General features: G+C 44.1%; 1 protein-coding gene across 2 annotated transcripts in view; it reads left to right on the forward strand.

Moving 5' to 3' along the window:
• Nucleotides 1-698: 698 nt before the first annotated feature.
• Nucleotides 699-16,452, forward strand: part of CPA6 (carboxypeptidase A6) — a 50,678-nt gene continuing 34,924 nt past the window's right edge. Inside the window, exon 1 of one of the 2 annotated variants that reach the window (XM_053395946.1) lies at nt 699-973. In XM_053395946.1, coding sequence (XP_053251921.1) covers nt 855-973 — 119 coding nt within the window. In that variant the 5' untranslated portion in view covers nt 699-854. The remainder of the gene's footprint in view (nt 974-16,452) is intronic. The other variant, XM_053395945.1, reaches the window with a different exon arrangement.

Genomic DNA, 16,452 nt, shown 5'->3' on the forward strand with positions numbered 1-16,452 from the left:
GGGTAACAAAGGAAGTGGCTCTGTGCCAGACATCAAATGGGTAGGTCCCTCTCCCTCAACTTGTTGATAGTCAGGAGGACAAAAGCACTAGCTGAGGGGTGTGTATATGTGTGTGTGAGAGAGAGAGAGAGAGAAGGAGAGAGAGGGGTGGCTACCAGCAGGCAGAAGGACGAGAGGGAAAGCCAAGCTTAATTTCTTTTTATTATTATTATAATTTATTAAATAGTAAATTTTATTAGTATTTTCCACACAACAACAACAAAAAACACAAAAAATAACAATACACAAAAACAAGCATATAAAAATCCAAATCTTACAAATTAATAATATAAACACTTAAAAGGAAAGCAAACATTGACGTCCACCAATCCCACAGCACCTCCTTTGCCTCTCATTGTATCTTCCTGTTGCCTAGCTTAATTTCTGCTTGAATCCAAGGCTTAGGCTATGAGAGAAATAAGTCCTTCTCGGGGTGTTAATGCTGTGAAGCCCCTTCAATGTGGACTCAGGTTGTATATATGTATCCTCAATTGCGCTCTTTGGACTCAGCTTAAAAAATTGCGCGCCTCCTCGATTGGTCTCCGTCGAGCCCCCCCCCCCCCCCCCCGCTGGAGAAGCGCGCTCAACTTTCTTCCCAGTGAACTTGCCTGTTGCTCCAGCCTCAAAACAGCCAGGCGCCCCCCCCTCCCCGCGCCCCTCCCAGAAAAGAAAAGCGCGCCGGGGGTGGAGGCTGATCCACGCTGCTGCTCCTCCCTCCCGCCTCCTGGCTCCGGCGGGCCGGCTCCTTTGTACGCCCGGCAGAGGCGGAGGGGCGCGCAGGGCAGCTCCATCCTGGCTCCGACCGCGACGCGACCATGAAACTTCAGGCGGCGGCGCCCGCGCCTTTTCTCCCGCTCCGGCCGCTGCTGCTGCTACTGCTGCTCCTGCAGGCTGCGGCAGGACGAAGCTCCCCTTACGGCAACCGCTACGCCGGGTAAGTGTGCCGAGCGCAGCCCTCTCCAACCTAGTTGCCTCTCCAGAGGCTGCTGCGCTCCAGCTCCCCTCATCCCTGACCATTGGGCGCGCTGGCTGGGGCTCATGGGAGCAACGTCTGGAGGCGCACCAGGGCGCGGAAGTAGCGCCTCTCTTGCTCTCATCTTGCACTTTGCACGGGCTGATGGCAGCCACTGTTGGGGAATTGTGAATCGTTATAATTGTCTTCTTGGATTTAGAGTTGGAGGACCTTGATTGTTCATATCTCACTTCTTTAATTACTTCAGTCAGGGTGAGGGAACCGTGGCTTTCGAGATGTTGTTGGGTTTTCAGGATGGCCAGTGCCATTCTAGGGATGTCTAAAAGTCTCATCCTCCTTGGCCGCTGGCCATACTGGCTGGGGACTGAACTGAGTTCTGCAATGTACGGAGGTTCCTTGCAGAAAGCCCTTGAGTCTTCAGGAATATACACCTGAAAGTATGAATGCTAATAGGCATTCTACTTTGCTGATAAGGCTTGGTTTCCAGACCCTTTTAGCATCATAGTCACCCTTCTCTGCAGACCTTCCAGCTTGTCAATATTCTTCTTGAACTGTGGTGCCCAGAACTGGACACAGGACTCAAAGTGGAGCCTGACCAAGGCAGAATAGAGCAAGATTATGACTTCCCTTGATTTGGTTGTTAGACTCCAGTTGATGCAGCCTAAATTGCATCAGCTTTTTTTTTGCTGCTGCATTATACTGTTGACTCTTGTTAAGCTTGTGGTCTGCTAAGACTCCTAGATCCTTTTCACATTAGATGATGTTGTGCAGGGGTTTTTTCCCCCCAGGTGGAACTTGCCGAAACTCAGTTCCTGCACCTCTCAGGTGGGTGCTGGTGCCATTATAAGAGAACAAGGGAGATAGCCATGGTGAGTTCTGGCACTTCTTTTTCTAGAAAAATAGCAATGCATACAATAATTTGAATTTACAAATTGCAATGCATTGTGGCAAACCACAGCTCTAGGAATTGGCAGTGCAAGCTGACCTATGTCAGACAAGTAAGTCCTGTTGAGCTAAACAGAACTTACTCCCAGTTAAGTGTGTACAGTATATAAGACTGAAGCCTAAGACTTGAAGCCTTAGACGTACAGAAAAGTAGCCAGAACAGAAATGAAGATTCCTTTTGAAGTGAATTATTTTTTGTCTTTTAGCTCAATCCCCATAATTCCCACAAACTTGTGCACAGGGTTGCAGCCTTAACATTTACTCAGATGGAAGACCCATTGATATTAATGATGGACAGTCTATACTAATAGAGGTGGCCACTGATTAAACCAAAATGGATCGATCCAGATTGTTGTTATTAACATCTATAAGCCCCTCCACGGCATTGCATAACATGACAAACTACAATTAAATTTTGTTCTCTTTTTTTCTTGTACATGTTTTTGTTGCTAGACATCTTGAAACCTTGGTGAGAATGCAGGGTATACATTCTGATAACAAACAAATAAAATAAAACGTTTTAAGACCCATAAGCAAGTAACCAAATAGGTGTGAAATGACACAAGAACTAGGCTGGCATGATACTGGCAAGAGGAAGATGCAGGTGAAAATACAATATGTTCCACCCCCTACCCACCTCCCCAAGATGGAATGGCAGATAATACTTAGAGCAGGACGGAGCAGAACTTTAAGTCCACCGCCAGGCCAGAGCAACAGAGTTCTCTCCATTCCAGTTGTGGAGATTGTCGTTTGACTAATGTAGTCAAATAATTCCTTGAAGCCCAGGACAGCTGCTGTGCAAATCCAACTTCCGCTTTTGAATTTTTCTGATACCTTTTATCAGCGCTAGCTCCAGCTTAGCAGGGATGGGGACCCTGTGGCCTTTTAGGTATTTTTTGGATTCCGCTATCACTAATGATTAGGGATGGAAGGAGTTTTAGTCCAGCCACATCCGGCAAGCCAAAGGTTCCCCACCTCTGCTATAGTGTAAGCTCCTAACTACAACTAGTTTTAGTACAAATGCAAAATCCTTTCCTCAATAGCTGTACTCTTAGCACTTCCATAGCTGGGAACTAGGGCAGATACCATGGCTCATGTATATTATGTAGAAGAAAGACTAGGAAATGGGGGAAAGATTTCATCGGAGGCCCTGGAAAGCTGCTACCCGCCAGGGTAGATAATACAGAGATAATCAGACACAATATAGAACACCTTCCCATGTCCCCAGCCAAAGCACAGCCAACTGAACTACAAATATGCTTCCTTAAGTGGTTCAGTATTATATTTTTGTGTTTAAGTGCCTTTAAAAAAATACACAGTTGGCATTAACAATTATGCATCCTGTATCACATACCGGTAGTTTGCAACCTGCTTTTTGCAAAATAGACAAGGAAAAATTTTTTTTCACAAGTGACCCTGGAATACAAGGGAAATGTCTCATATTGGAAAGATGCTTTAAACAAAGTTGAGCATTGACTATCATTATTGCAGTAGGCTCTTCTGTTAAATGCCAAGAATTTACCTACTGTATTTTTCCGTCTATAAGACGCCTCCATGTATAAGACACCCCCTATTTTGGGGGACTCAGATTTAAGAAAATGGGGGAGATGTATCCGTGTATAAGACGCCCCCTAATTTTTGACATTATTTTTAGGGGAAAAACCTAGTCTTATACACGGAAAAATACAGTACTCCTTCCCCACTTTAATTCTCTTTAGTGTGGACAACCAGATAGTGCATATTCTCAAAATAACTGGCTGTGGCTTCAGAAATTGCTTACCTTATAGAGCAATGCTAGTAAAACGATACCTTTTTCAGTGTACAATCTGTGTAGTATTCATTCAAAGTGGTGCTTCTTTAGGTGGTTCAAGATAAGCAGAAGGAAGTCAGAATGGCCTTGCCCTTTTCATTTTTATTAATCTACTAAGGCTAGGCATGTGGATTCCACAGTTAAAACACAACCATTCACTGAAGTTTAAAAAACATTCCATACGCTTTAGGAAAAGAAAGTACATGGAACGGGTAATACGATATAAAGGATTTCACCCCTAGGTCACTAGCAGTGACAGAGCACTTAACACATGACAGCTGCTTTCTGGTCTGAGTCCAGCGCCTACTTGCAGGTATCTTCCTGGTGAAAAACAACCCCCCACAATTTTGACCCTTCCTGATGATGTCAAGAGAGGCCAAAAATCGAATGAATGCTGCAAGAAGATTGCTTAGGCTTGTGATTAGTAGCACAGGAACAAAGTTCACTGGAGGAACGATAGGCAAGCTAGAACTTCAGCTATTGAGGGGATTAAAAAAATTGTAGAGAGCAGTTGTTGCCAGTACAATGAAATTAGTACCCTTTGTGAACAATAAAAGCATGTCCACATTATTTAAGTTGCCTTTAGGCTTCGATGAAGCCTTCAGGTTTAACGTTTCCCACCACATCAAATCCCTTTTTGTAACTACCATAGTTATTTCTCTCTCTGTTTTTCTCAGTCATACTGTAAAAGTTCTTCAGGGCTCTTGAACAATGAATCCATGTTGCTGTTACTCTTCTGTTGTGGTAAATGCAAACCTCTGTCCTCAGAGAAGTATAAAATTTTGAAGGGGCCTTTGAGGTAATTTAATCCCACCCCACCCCCGCTCAGATTATTGCATCCCTGACAGATGGCCATGCAATTTCTTGCTTCATCTGTTCTGTACATTTAAAGCAGTATCATGCTACCTTAAACAGGCATGGCTTCCCCCAAGTAATTCTGGGAACGAAGGGTGCTAAGAGTTGTCAGGAGAACCTTATTCCCCTCACAGAGCTACAATTCCCAGAGTTCCCTGGGAGGAGGGATTAATTGTTAAACTACAGTGGTACCTCAGGTTACATACGCTTCAGGTTACAGACTGCGCTAACCCAGAAATAGTGCTTCAGGTTAAGAACTTTGCTTCAGGATGAGAACAGAAATTGTGCTCCGGCAGCGCGGCAGCAGCAGGAGGCCCCATTAGCTAAAGTGGTGCTTCAGGTTAAGAACAGTTTCAGGTTAAGTACGGACCTCTGGAACGAATTAAGTACTTAACCCAAGGTACCACTGTACTCTGGAAATTGCCGAGGCAGAACCACCAAAACTACTTAACAATAAAATGAATACACAGTCTTAACCTAACTTCAGTGGGATTGCACTGGAGTAAATTGGTTATGTAGCTTATAAATTACAATGTGCAATTTATTGTATTAAGCAAAGTAGAATCCGATGATTGACATGAGCTTCTTTTTATAAAGTTTGTGAATACTATAATGCAGGATAAAAATAGATTCTTGCCAAGCTTCCATACTATTTAGGAATTATTCATAAAAGTGTTCTCAAGCAGGCACTAAAGAGAGATCCTTTTATCTTTTAATTTTAAGTGATAGTTTTTACTTTAAACATTAAAGGTTTTAGATACTAGTTAAAACTGGGCAGGCAGTATACCCTTGTAAAAGCTTTGTTATTATACAGTGGTTATTGGAAGAGTCACCATTTTCCAGAAGAAGATTTGTTTGGCAGTAAATTCTTGATCAATCAAAGATCTCAACAAGAGTCATATGATTGCCTTACAACACATTCCATATACAGTTAACTCAGAAAAGTTCCACTAATTTCAGTGAGACTTACTCTTAAGTAAGTGTACATAGGACTATGTACAGAACTTGTGCGGGGGGTGGGACTTCCATTCTGTTTATATAAGAAGAATAAATTGAATTCTGAAGATGACTGTAAATAAGATGAATTTTTCAAAATAAAAATTTGATGCATTTATTTATAAAACAATGTATGCACTACTGTTCCCATCCAAGAAGGAACTGATGGCCAACAAAGTATAAACAAGTACAAACATAACCCAAAACAGCCAAGTCTAAAAGCAGAATCAAAAAACAAAAAGAGCGGAGAGAGCCAGAGCTCACAATATATAAATTTAATCAGTAGTGGGCAGCAGTGCTCATCTAACTTCCTGACAGCTGAATTGCTGCTGCTTACTGGGAGGGAAAGGTAGTGGTGAGATCAGTGTGGTGGAAACACATAGGCAGAACCAGTCCAGTCGTCCTGATAGTGCATTTGCACCACACTGACCTCCCCATCCCCACAGCCCTTCCTCTCTGTTTGTTTGTTTCTGCAGAGTGGTTGCATCCCATTCTTCAGCCAAAAAGCCTCCTCAGAAGGCTTACATATACTCAGTTAAAACAGTTTATTTTTGCAGTATTACCGTTGAAAAGATAAGGCACAAAAGAAAAAAGGAGGGAGGTCGGAAGAAAAAAGCAAACTCAAGCACAAGTCAAATAGTAATTCTTATAAAACCACCTGGAACGGAGACAATTCAAGAGCAGCAGATGGAGTTGGACTTTGTTGGACTCCATCATCCACTCTTTCCTATCTTCCCTGTTTAGGGAAGCTTTTAATGTTTGACGCACTATTGTATTTTAATATTTTGTTGGAAGCCGCCCAGAGTGGCTGGGGAAACCCAGCCAGATGGGCGGGGTATAAATAATAAAGTTGTTGTTGTTGTTTACAAAATGTAAGTTCTTATTATCTCATTCATCCAAGCAGGTGCAGTGCTCAGCTTGTCCTTATCTGCTTTTCCTTACACTTGGGGAAAAGTTGATTGTAGAGTGTTCCTTTTCTCTCTCTCTCTCTATTTTCCTCTCTTTCTCTGGCCCCAACATCTGTAATCCTACTGTTGCAATCCATCATGATGTCAGAGCAGATCCTTCCTGAAATCCATACCTCAAAGGAACCGATCGCCATGTAGATTGAAAAATAGGTTTTCATTTTAACCCTAAACTGTAAGAGTTTTACCCTGGAAGTCAGTACTTTAAAATGAGTGTCAGATATGTTGTAAAAAAAGAGGTGTGGGCACTTGAAGCTGTGGGTGAATTCTGACTATTTTTAATTGGCACGCCGCTTTCATGTGCTACAGCCCATTTCCTCAGATGCATCAAGTATTAGCTCAAGTTTCACCCTTTCAGAACTGGGTCCAGAAATCCTTGGAAGGCAAGACCATTAAATTGGTATCAAGCCTCCCTTCCTTTGTGTCTGCACATTGCCACCTGCCTTCTCCTTCTCCTGCACAGTCACAAGGAGATTGGAAGTTCCAGCTTCCATTTTAAATGAACCACAGTTTTGTGTGTCTTTCATGGTTAGTGAAAATAAGCCAACTTCACAAACTGTTGTTTGAAATTGGCCTGTTTCCTAACCATACTTAAGCTTAACATGACATGGCCTATTATATTTAAGCAAAAACAAAAGCCACAGTTTCCCAAACCCTTTGTAGCTGCACTAAAGAAAGAGGAGTATGAAAGCCCAATGCTTGCTGCAGTTCATTCTTGACATGCTAAACTATGGTTTAGTGTATTATCCAAAATGGCTTTAGTACTGTTCATCAGACGCTCTCCTTTAGCAACTATTCATTTTTATCAACAGCTAAGGTTATCTATTAGGGACGCGGGTGGCGCTGTGGGTAAAAGCCTCAGTGCCTAGGGCTTGCCGATCGAAAGGTCAGCGGTTCGAATCCCCACGGCGGGGTGCGCTCCCGTTGCTCGGTCCCAGCGCCTGCCAACCTAGCAGTTCGAAAGCACCCCTGGGTGCAAGTAGATAAATAGGGACCGCTTACTAGCGGGAAGGTAAACGGCGTTTCCGTGTGCGGCTCTGGCTCGCCAGAGCAGCGATGTCACGCTGGCCACGTGACCCGGAAGTGTCTCCGGACAGCGCTGGCCCCCGGCCTCTTGAGTGAGATGGGCGCACAACCCTAGAGTGCGATTTAAGGTTATCTATTGGAGATCTAATTTTTAACTTGCTTGTTTCTCAGACATCCCCATAGTACCCTACCAGGCTTACTGCAGGAACTAGAAGTATTCCTTGGGGTCTTGTTCACTCAACTCTGAACCTATAAATTGTTTTTGCAATCGTTTTCAGCTCTAAATTGGGTAATACAGTAATTCCCAGGTGATTGCAGGTTTTACTAGCTTTCCTCCAGTTAAGACTTACAACAATAACAACCATCTAAAACATTTTACCTGTAAAATGGCACAATACATGATGGGATCTCTCAACATTTATGTCTTTATCCTTTAAAGCAGTTGCAGGGTGTTCTGGATTTGAGTGGAGCGATGACATTGGGGAGCCGGGAGAGTTAACCCTTTCCCCGTGCCATTTTCCTGATCTAGAGACCACCTCCGAAGCTGGTTTTGAATTGTGGAGGGGAAAGTAAAGGGCTTTAATAATATACACAACCTCTAACTGTATTCCTACGAATGTTAATAAAACTAAACACCCCCTTAGTTTTAAAAAGAGTAGCTAAGCAGCATTACAAATGGTAAGGGAAGCAGCAGACCCAAAGTTTATGGGGGGGTAATTTTCCTCCCCTATGCCACTGCTCTTATCAGATGAGTGATCCCTAGAACTACTTAAAAGTAAAAAATGCATTGGGAAATATGTTATCCCTGGCTCCCAGAGTGAATCCTTTCAGAGTAACACCCTAAGCATTTAACACAGTGTCTGGGGGTGGGGGTGCTTATAAATCTAAAATACACCACATGGTTAATCTATGGAACTTACTACCATGCCCTCCAACTTTTATCCAATGAAAATAGGGACGTTCCATTCCATGATAATAATTTTACGCCACACATCTTATTGGGCACTCTGGCCAGTTTCCAACATATATAAAAACATAATAAAACATTAAACATTTACAAAAACTTCCCTATACTGGATTGCCTTCAGACCGGCTTGGGGGTTGGATAACCCCGTATCCTCCAACATTTCTCCAATAAAAATAGGGACATGCTGAGGAAAAGCGGGAGATTCTGGGATCAAATCAGAAACCAGGACAGCTTCTGTAAATCAGGGATGTCCCTGGAAAACAGGGACACTTGGAGGGTCTGCAGTACTACAAACGTTGTGGCAGCCTCCAAAATGTAGAACTTTCAGAGTAGATTAGACAAACTCATGGATGATAAGACCATGTGTACTACCTCAATATTGGAGGTGGTTCTGAATCCTGGTTGATGGGGAACACAACTGGGAAGAGTTGTGTTCTTGCACTCATGCCCTGCTTGGGGACTTCCCATAGGCATCTCGTTGACCACTATGAGAACGGGATGCTGAACTAGGTGGGCCTTTGGTCTGATCCAGCAGCATTCTTCTTATGTTCTTAACCTGGTTATTTGTTAGAAAGCCCTACTATACTCACTTGGGAGTATCTCACTAGCCCCCTTCAAGCCTTATACATGTGAAGCAGGGTTCCCTGTGATGAGGGGGACAGTGAGGCTGTGCTACTGGCTCCAAGAGCACAAGCCTTCCCATGGCTCCACACTCACCTAGGCATGGATTTCTCCAGAAGGAAAGCCTATGCTCATAGATCTCTAGGCACTGTGCAGTGGAACTCTTAATTGGACAGGGTTCCAGCCTCCAGGAAAGCCTACGCACATGGTGATCTCTAAGCACATAGGCAAACATCTGCACCTAATGTGTAGGTGTCAAAGGTGGGGGAAGCTACATTACCTCAGTTTGCTGCTTAATTAATACCTTGCTGTCTACCACTGTGGAACTTAGTTCCTAGTAAAAATACAGAGGGACAGCCTATTTTAAATTGATCACTCATTGAAAAGATCTAATGGCATACGCGTTTGAATGAGAAACGCTTGTTTTTAGATACAGACTTAGCCTAGCAGTGGTGCATCTATCCAGTTTTTCATCTTTGTCTTATAAAAGTTAACTGAAAGTATGCTGATCTTCATGAAATGTGTATGTGGCATATTACAAAGTGAGAGAGGCAAGTTTCTTTTCCATTTTAACAACTGCAGGAATAGCAGAAGCACAGCTGAAATGGTATTGGAATGGAACGAGGACTGCACAATGCCTCGGAGAAAAAGAAAAGAGATAGCGTAAAATTAACTATTCCAAAAAGATTTTATTGTGTGTAGTAAAGGACTGAAAGCTAGCAGCTTTTGCTGCACAATCAAATTGCATGTGCAGTACTTACCTTTCAACTGGCAGTTAGGTACCAGATGTTGCCCTACAACAAAGGAATATCGGAGACAAGCCATACTGGAATAATCAGCATGTTAATTTTAAGCAGAGATCACTTGCCTTTTTTCTTGTTTAAAAGGAAAACTCTTACAATGTTACATTAAACAGACCAACTGTCGTCAACATCACTCATGAATTATTTTCCTGTAGTTCAAGAATCTGATGCCATCCAGATGTGTTGAACTCCAACTCCCATGGACCCCAGCCTGCATGGCCAATGGTCAGGGATGATGGGAGTTATAGTCCAGTAACAGCTGGAGAGTCACAGGTTCCCCAAACCTACTGTAGCTTTTAGTGCATTCACAGGTAGTTGAAGAGGTCTTCGCCGGCACTCACAGGAGCCCCTCCTCCTAGCTATCTTTTTTGTAACTCACTTTATTTATTTTTTACAGTCAAGCAGTGTATAAATTTTATTTATTAAGCAAGCAAACAAACAATTTTTTTAAAAAAATCAAAGCACTTAGGACATGAACAGACAAATCTGATGTAACAAACAAAATATTTTCCAGCCCAAGTCTATAAATTGTTCTGCTAGCTGAGTAACTAATTGGATCAAGCCATAAGGCATACATTTCTCAAAATTGAATTAATAATCCGTGGGAAGCAATAATATTACCATTATGCCATTATTTAGGGTCTCTTGCTTGAACCAATGATATAAATTATTATAAAGAAAATCTAGCCAAAGTTAAGCAGTCTCAAATGCCATTGAAACCAATGGGATCAGTTATTAACTTTGGAAAAATCTATTGTATGTTAACTTTCATTTCTAGTAAAACTTGTATAAATAATAGTTACATCAGAAGCTGCACTTTCAATAATTGACAAGAAGGAACAGTCTTAAGGAGTATTCAGGTAAACAGCAACTCAGCTGCTGCCTTGAATTTGCAGGATTGAAATTGTACATACATACAGTATATAATGTAAATTTCACGTTAGTAAACATATCTTATAAGAGTTAAAAATGAGTACAGCAAATCATTAAAAAGTCTTTTGAAAATCTCATGTTGGATGAATGAATTATGTAAATAATTTAAAATATAGTAGATCCAATAGAACTACATTTTTGGCAAAATGAATACAGTATTTACTCACATCTTTTCCCCACATTGAGATAAGGTTTCCTGTGGAAGTTATCCCAGTGGTACAATCCCTGATTCCTAAATTCCGATTCAAGAAAAGTCTTTGTTTAAAAAATATTGAAATCAGGAAACCAGGTCAACCATTTCATTTCGGTCACTTGATATTCTAGCCTTAATCCTAAAGTCATTAATAAGCCTTCATACGTTTGAGCCTACCGTATTTTTCGCTCTATAACACGCACCCGACCATAACACGCACGTAGTTTTTAGAGGAGGAAAATCCGTAGGCATGCCACCCGTAGGCATTCCCTCCATAACACGCACAGACATTTCCCCTTACTTTCTAGGAGGAAAAAAGTGAGTGTCATGGTGCAAAAAATACGGTAATTAAAATTACATATTGTTATTAAGTACATATCATCTCCATGGTGAAAAGAGAAAGGACTGTAATAAGGTTCAAAAGTCTAGCTATCTGAAGAATACCAAGTTTAACCTCTGGATTTAGCAACTGATCTGTAGGTGTCTTATTGCCTCCACACTTCTGACAGGCTAATGCACTATCAACTAGTTTGCAGTAAAACATGATGTGTGTATTAGAATTTGTGTGAAGCAGCATGAAACTGTCATGTTCAGTTTTCTCTCTGCTTCAGATTAAACACTTAAGTGCTTTTATCTCAGCAGTTCACAACAAGACATGATGCGCAGTGCAGCTAAAGGGAAAACAAGATGTGTTCTCTGCTCATTAGCAGAAAAACAGATTTATACATTTCAAATTGAAGGGGAGGGCATATTATATTGCAACAGCCGAGCATAAAACTTGACTTTTCTCAAGAGGTTGACTGTTTGGTGCCAGCTTATTCTCAGATACATCAGCTGCATTTTAATATAACTTGTACCTTTTTCAGTGAAGCCCCTCTGCAGTTGTTCTGTCATCCGAACCCAATGATGTACACTGTACCAATTAGAAAACTCGAGTTATGTTTGTTCATGTATATTTATCAGTTCATGACTCCCAACACCAAGTCATGACTCATAGGAGGAAAACAGCCCTCAGGGTACACCTGCATGAGAAAATGCTACAGTATATGTACTAATCTCGAAGTATGAGAAGTCTGGAAGAATCAAGAAGCTACTGCTTCTTCCCAGTAGGTGGGTTCTTAATGGGGTTGACTTGAGTCAAACTGCTTGGGAAATTTTCATGTGGGAAAACTGTGCAGTCCATACATTTTGCTCCATACAGATACACCTGAGACCAATGAGATAGCTGACCCTCAGGGTGCTGTGTATGTTAACGTTCCAGGAATACGAGTAAGAGCATGCACATAATTGCATAAAAGAGCCTTAGGTGGGCATAGCTGGGTTTGAATTAATTTGGAAGCAAGTGTGGATAAAATTCTTCAAGCGCATATAGCCTCAAGCTCGTAGGCAGTTATGTGCCTTGTTAACTTTATCTGGCATCAGTGAGAGTCTGGGAATCTGAAGCTCAGGCAATGCCTGAGAAAGTATGAGGCACATTTTGCAAATGTTGCCTGTCTGTGCTAATAACCACATTCATTTATTGATATGGAAAGGTGGTTTTAAAAATCCAGTATTATTTTCCCCTCCTCCTCTCAATTTAAACATATTTTTCCAAATACCTGTGAGATTATATCTAGCACTATATAGTTCCCCCGTAGGGTCCTCAGTTTGAAAAAAATATATACACATTTGTAAGCTAGCCAGAGGCACTTACGGTATACGTAACCTTCCGTAATGAGGTTATGTGTGGGTGGTTGAAGTATAGGTATCATAGGAACTGGGCCTGGGGCTGTATGTCTGACTGCTGAATTAAGTAAATTACTGCTGGTGGTGCAAACAGTGAATAGCTTTCCTTTTCAGAGTCACTAATTTAATCTTCTCATCACCCTCTAAAGTGATTTATTAACTATAAAGCTATAATCTGCATACTCTTTAAAGCACATCCATATGCTTGCTTATAAGCAGCGCTGTCAGTATGTGGAAGAGAGGTTAATGTTTCATTAAAACCTCAAATCCGACCACACTTAACCGAGACCTTCTTCCCCTTTTCTCCTCCAACCTCTATCAACTGTGGGCTCATCCACACTTGTTTTTGCCCTGTACCTAGAAAACATGGTTCCTAGAGGTTTTCCATTTGCCACATCACATTCCCTGGCAAAACCCGCTGTTTACCACTGAATCAGGAAAAACGGTTGACTTCTGTTCCTCTACACCAGAGGTGTATCCTCCAGATGCTGGCATCCTCCAGATGCTTTAGACTGCAACTCTGATCATGCCCAACCAGCATAGCCAATGGTCAAGGATAATGGGTTTTTTAGTCCCAAGCATTTGAAGGGCAGTATTTTGGCTGCCCCTGCTCAACAGCAACCTCCCTCCTGTTGTGGCCAACTCAGGTTTGTTTTTTTGTCTTTTAATGGACATGGGCTGTGAACATACTAGCTGTCATGCCACTCACCATTTTTATTTCTTCAAAAGCAGCTAGGATTGGAAGAGAACCACACGAGTCTTTTTGGTCCAGAAAGTGCTTACATAATTTATTAGCATACACAAAAAATTCACTTATATTGGATGCCAATAAAGTTTGTAACAAAGGAAGGTGCTTTGAAAATATTGAGAACCAGAAAAACCTATGATCAACAGAAGAAAAACAAGGGAAGCTTTATTTTGACCTATGCACATCTACTGTATATTTTGGAAAGTTGTTTGTCTGTTTGCTATGCATTTGGACACCTTTTAAGAAATCACAACCAAATTTGGCATTATGGAGATCAAGGAGCAGGCTTTTGTCTATGTTCAGATATAATTGGACACCATTTTGAATCAAGACTGAACCTTTCAAAACTGTGGTGATTTAAAACTCTGATTTCAAAACAACATTGATTTTTTGGGTAATTCCCAAGCAATGCTGGTGATGAGGCTGCTGGTAATTTATATAGAACAAATAGCAAATTCAAAGAGTCCTTTCTTCAGTTGTTGGCAGTTTAAGTGGACAAAAGTAAACACTAGCCTTCATGTCTCTAAACTAAGGTCTCTGTGTAAACTACCAACAGTTGAAGAGAAATGTGAAGACCCTGGCATATTTGTTATAAACACCCTGTGTTAATTAGTTTGTTTTTTAAGTACCTGTCAGCGCTGCCCAAGGTCCCAGCTCACACAAGACCAACGCTGCTTCTTGCTCAAGTTTAAAAGTCTTTATTGAAGTTCAGTCTCATTTCCAGACGTGCAGCGCGCAACGCTACATCTATCCGTCAGACCGTAGAAGTCCCATCTGAATCTCCGCCCCCCCTGACACCAGCTTAAGATTCTAGCTTTACTCCACCTCTTCCTCTGTTCCTTCTTTCTCTGGGTCCTTCTGCTAGTCGGAGTCTCTGCCCTCCGAGATTCTTCTGACGCTGATTCTCCCGACTCCTCCCCCCCCCTCTTTCGGGCTTTAGGACCTGGCTCCCAATCCGGGTTTTCTGCTGTCCCGCGCTCCTCCACATTTGAACTTGGCGCGCGCGCGCGCAGCCTCCCACTTTCCTTCTGACCGTTACACTTGTGTCACTGCTCCCCCTTTCGGGGAGGCTAGCTGGACCTGGCCTTCCCTCCGTCTCCCCACTCCCTGATGGAGGAGAAGCTGGTCCTGACTCACGTGACTCTTCCCCCCCACTGTGCTCTGGTGGGGAAACTGGCCCTACTCCTCCGCTGCTCCTTTGGGACTCCCCTCTGGTTCCTTGTTTATGGATCGTCCCCTCTGGGATTCGCCTCGCCCTTACCATAGGCGCCCTCTCCTGGGAATCTTCTGATTCGCTGGAGAAGCTCATGGAATCTCTCGGTCCACTGTCATATTCCCCTACGCTCCCCTCTGATTCCTCTCCTCCGCTCTCTATCTGCTCTCTCCCCTGCTCTTCTGCTCCTGAGCCTCTGACATCCATCCCCCCCTCGAAGCCCCCCCCTCCCCCCTCCCCCTCTTCGGGTGTGGGTTCCAGGTGCTCCAGCGCTGGGGGTGTGAGTGCTGGCTTCTGTTCTCTCCCCCTGGTGTGCAACCGGCCCGCGGGATCAGGCCCCCCCACGATGGGTTCGTCGACGTCGACTTCCCCTGCTTCCATTTCTCTGCTGTCGTGCTCAAAACCAAGATCCTCCCCCCACACGTCCATGTCCTCCTCTCCACCCGGTCCCTCGGGTGAGGCTGTGTGCAAGGGCCCCCTCAGCAGTTCCCTGCTCCACCCCACTTCTGGTTGAGTGTCCCACCAATAGGAGCGGTCCGTGGCAAACCCCGAGAGCGACCCCTCCGGGGAGCTCATCCCCGGCGTCGGCTCCTCATCTGAGGAGAAACCTTGGAACGTGCTGGCTGACAGTGTGGGTGTGAAAAGCCAGTCGTCGAAATACTCCGCCGGCATGGGTCTGTGTGGGAAGATCGAATGGAACTCGTCTTTGAGATAGTGCTCCTCCACGGCGTAGCACGGCACCCACTCGTTGGCGCTGGCCGGAGTACCCTCCCTGGCGAGGAGATATTCAACTCCCTCTTCCCCCCATCTGGAGTCCAAAATCTCTGTGACCTCGTTGAGTGGCGTCGCCCTCTGTGGTCCCTCCCCTGTTGGCGATGGGCTACCTGGAGCTGGTGCGGTCCCTGGCGCCTGAAACCTGTGGGGCGCCTTGTAAGGCGTGAGCACTGACCTGTGAAAGACTGGGTGCATTCTGGAGCCCTCCGGGAGTGTCAACCGGTAGGCCACTGGATAGATTTGTGCCGCGACCTGGTAAGGTCCCAGCTGCTTGTGTCCTAGCTTCCTCTTAGCTAGCGTTCTGGCCGGCACTGCCTGAGCTGCTAACCAGACCCAGTCCCCTACCTGTATGTCTTCCCCAACCCTCCTGTGCCTGTCTGCCTGCATCTTGTAGGCGTGTTTCGCGAGTTCCAAGTGCCTTCGGAGTTGCTCATGGACCTCCTGTAACTCTGCGGCTAAGTGCTCTGCCCCCCGTGGCTCCCCCTCTGCCTCGGTCTCCAACCCCGGGAAGGTTCTGGGGTGGCGCCCATTGTTGGCGAAGAACGGTGTCACCCCTGTAGACCCGTGCTTCGTGTTGTTGTAGGCAAACTCGGCTAGCGGTAGGTAGTCCACCCAGGTCGAGGGCTGTTGATTGGCGTAGCATCGCAGGTACTGCTGCATGATGGCGTTGACCCTCTCCGCTTGTCCGTTGGTCTGCGGGTGTCGTGCCGACGCTAAGTTGATCTTGACGTTCAGGATGCCCAGCAGCTTCTGCCAAAAGTTCGAGATGAATTGGCGGCCCCGGTCGGACAGGATGGACCGCGGCAGGCCGTGAGCTTTGAACACGTGGTCTATGAACAGCTTGGCGGTCTGTTCCGCTGTGGCCA

This window comes from Podarcis raffonei, chromosome 7 (genome assembly GCF_027172205.1).
Source record: "Podarcis raffonei isolate rPodRaf1 chromosome 7, rPodRaf1.pri, whole genome shotgun sequence".
NCBI lineage: Eukaryota > Metazoa > Chordata > Lepidosauria > Squamata > Lacertidae > Podarcis > Podarcis raffonei.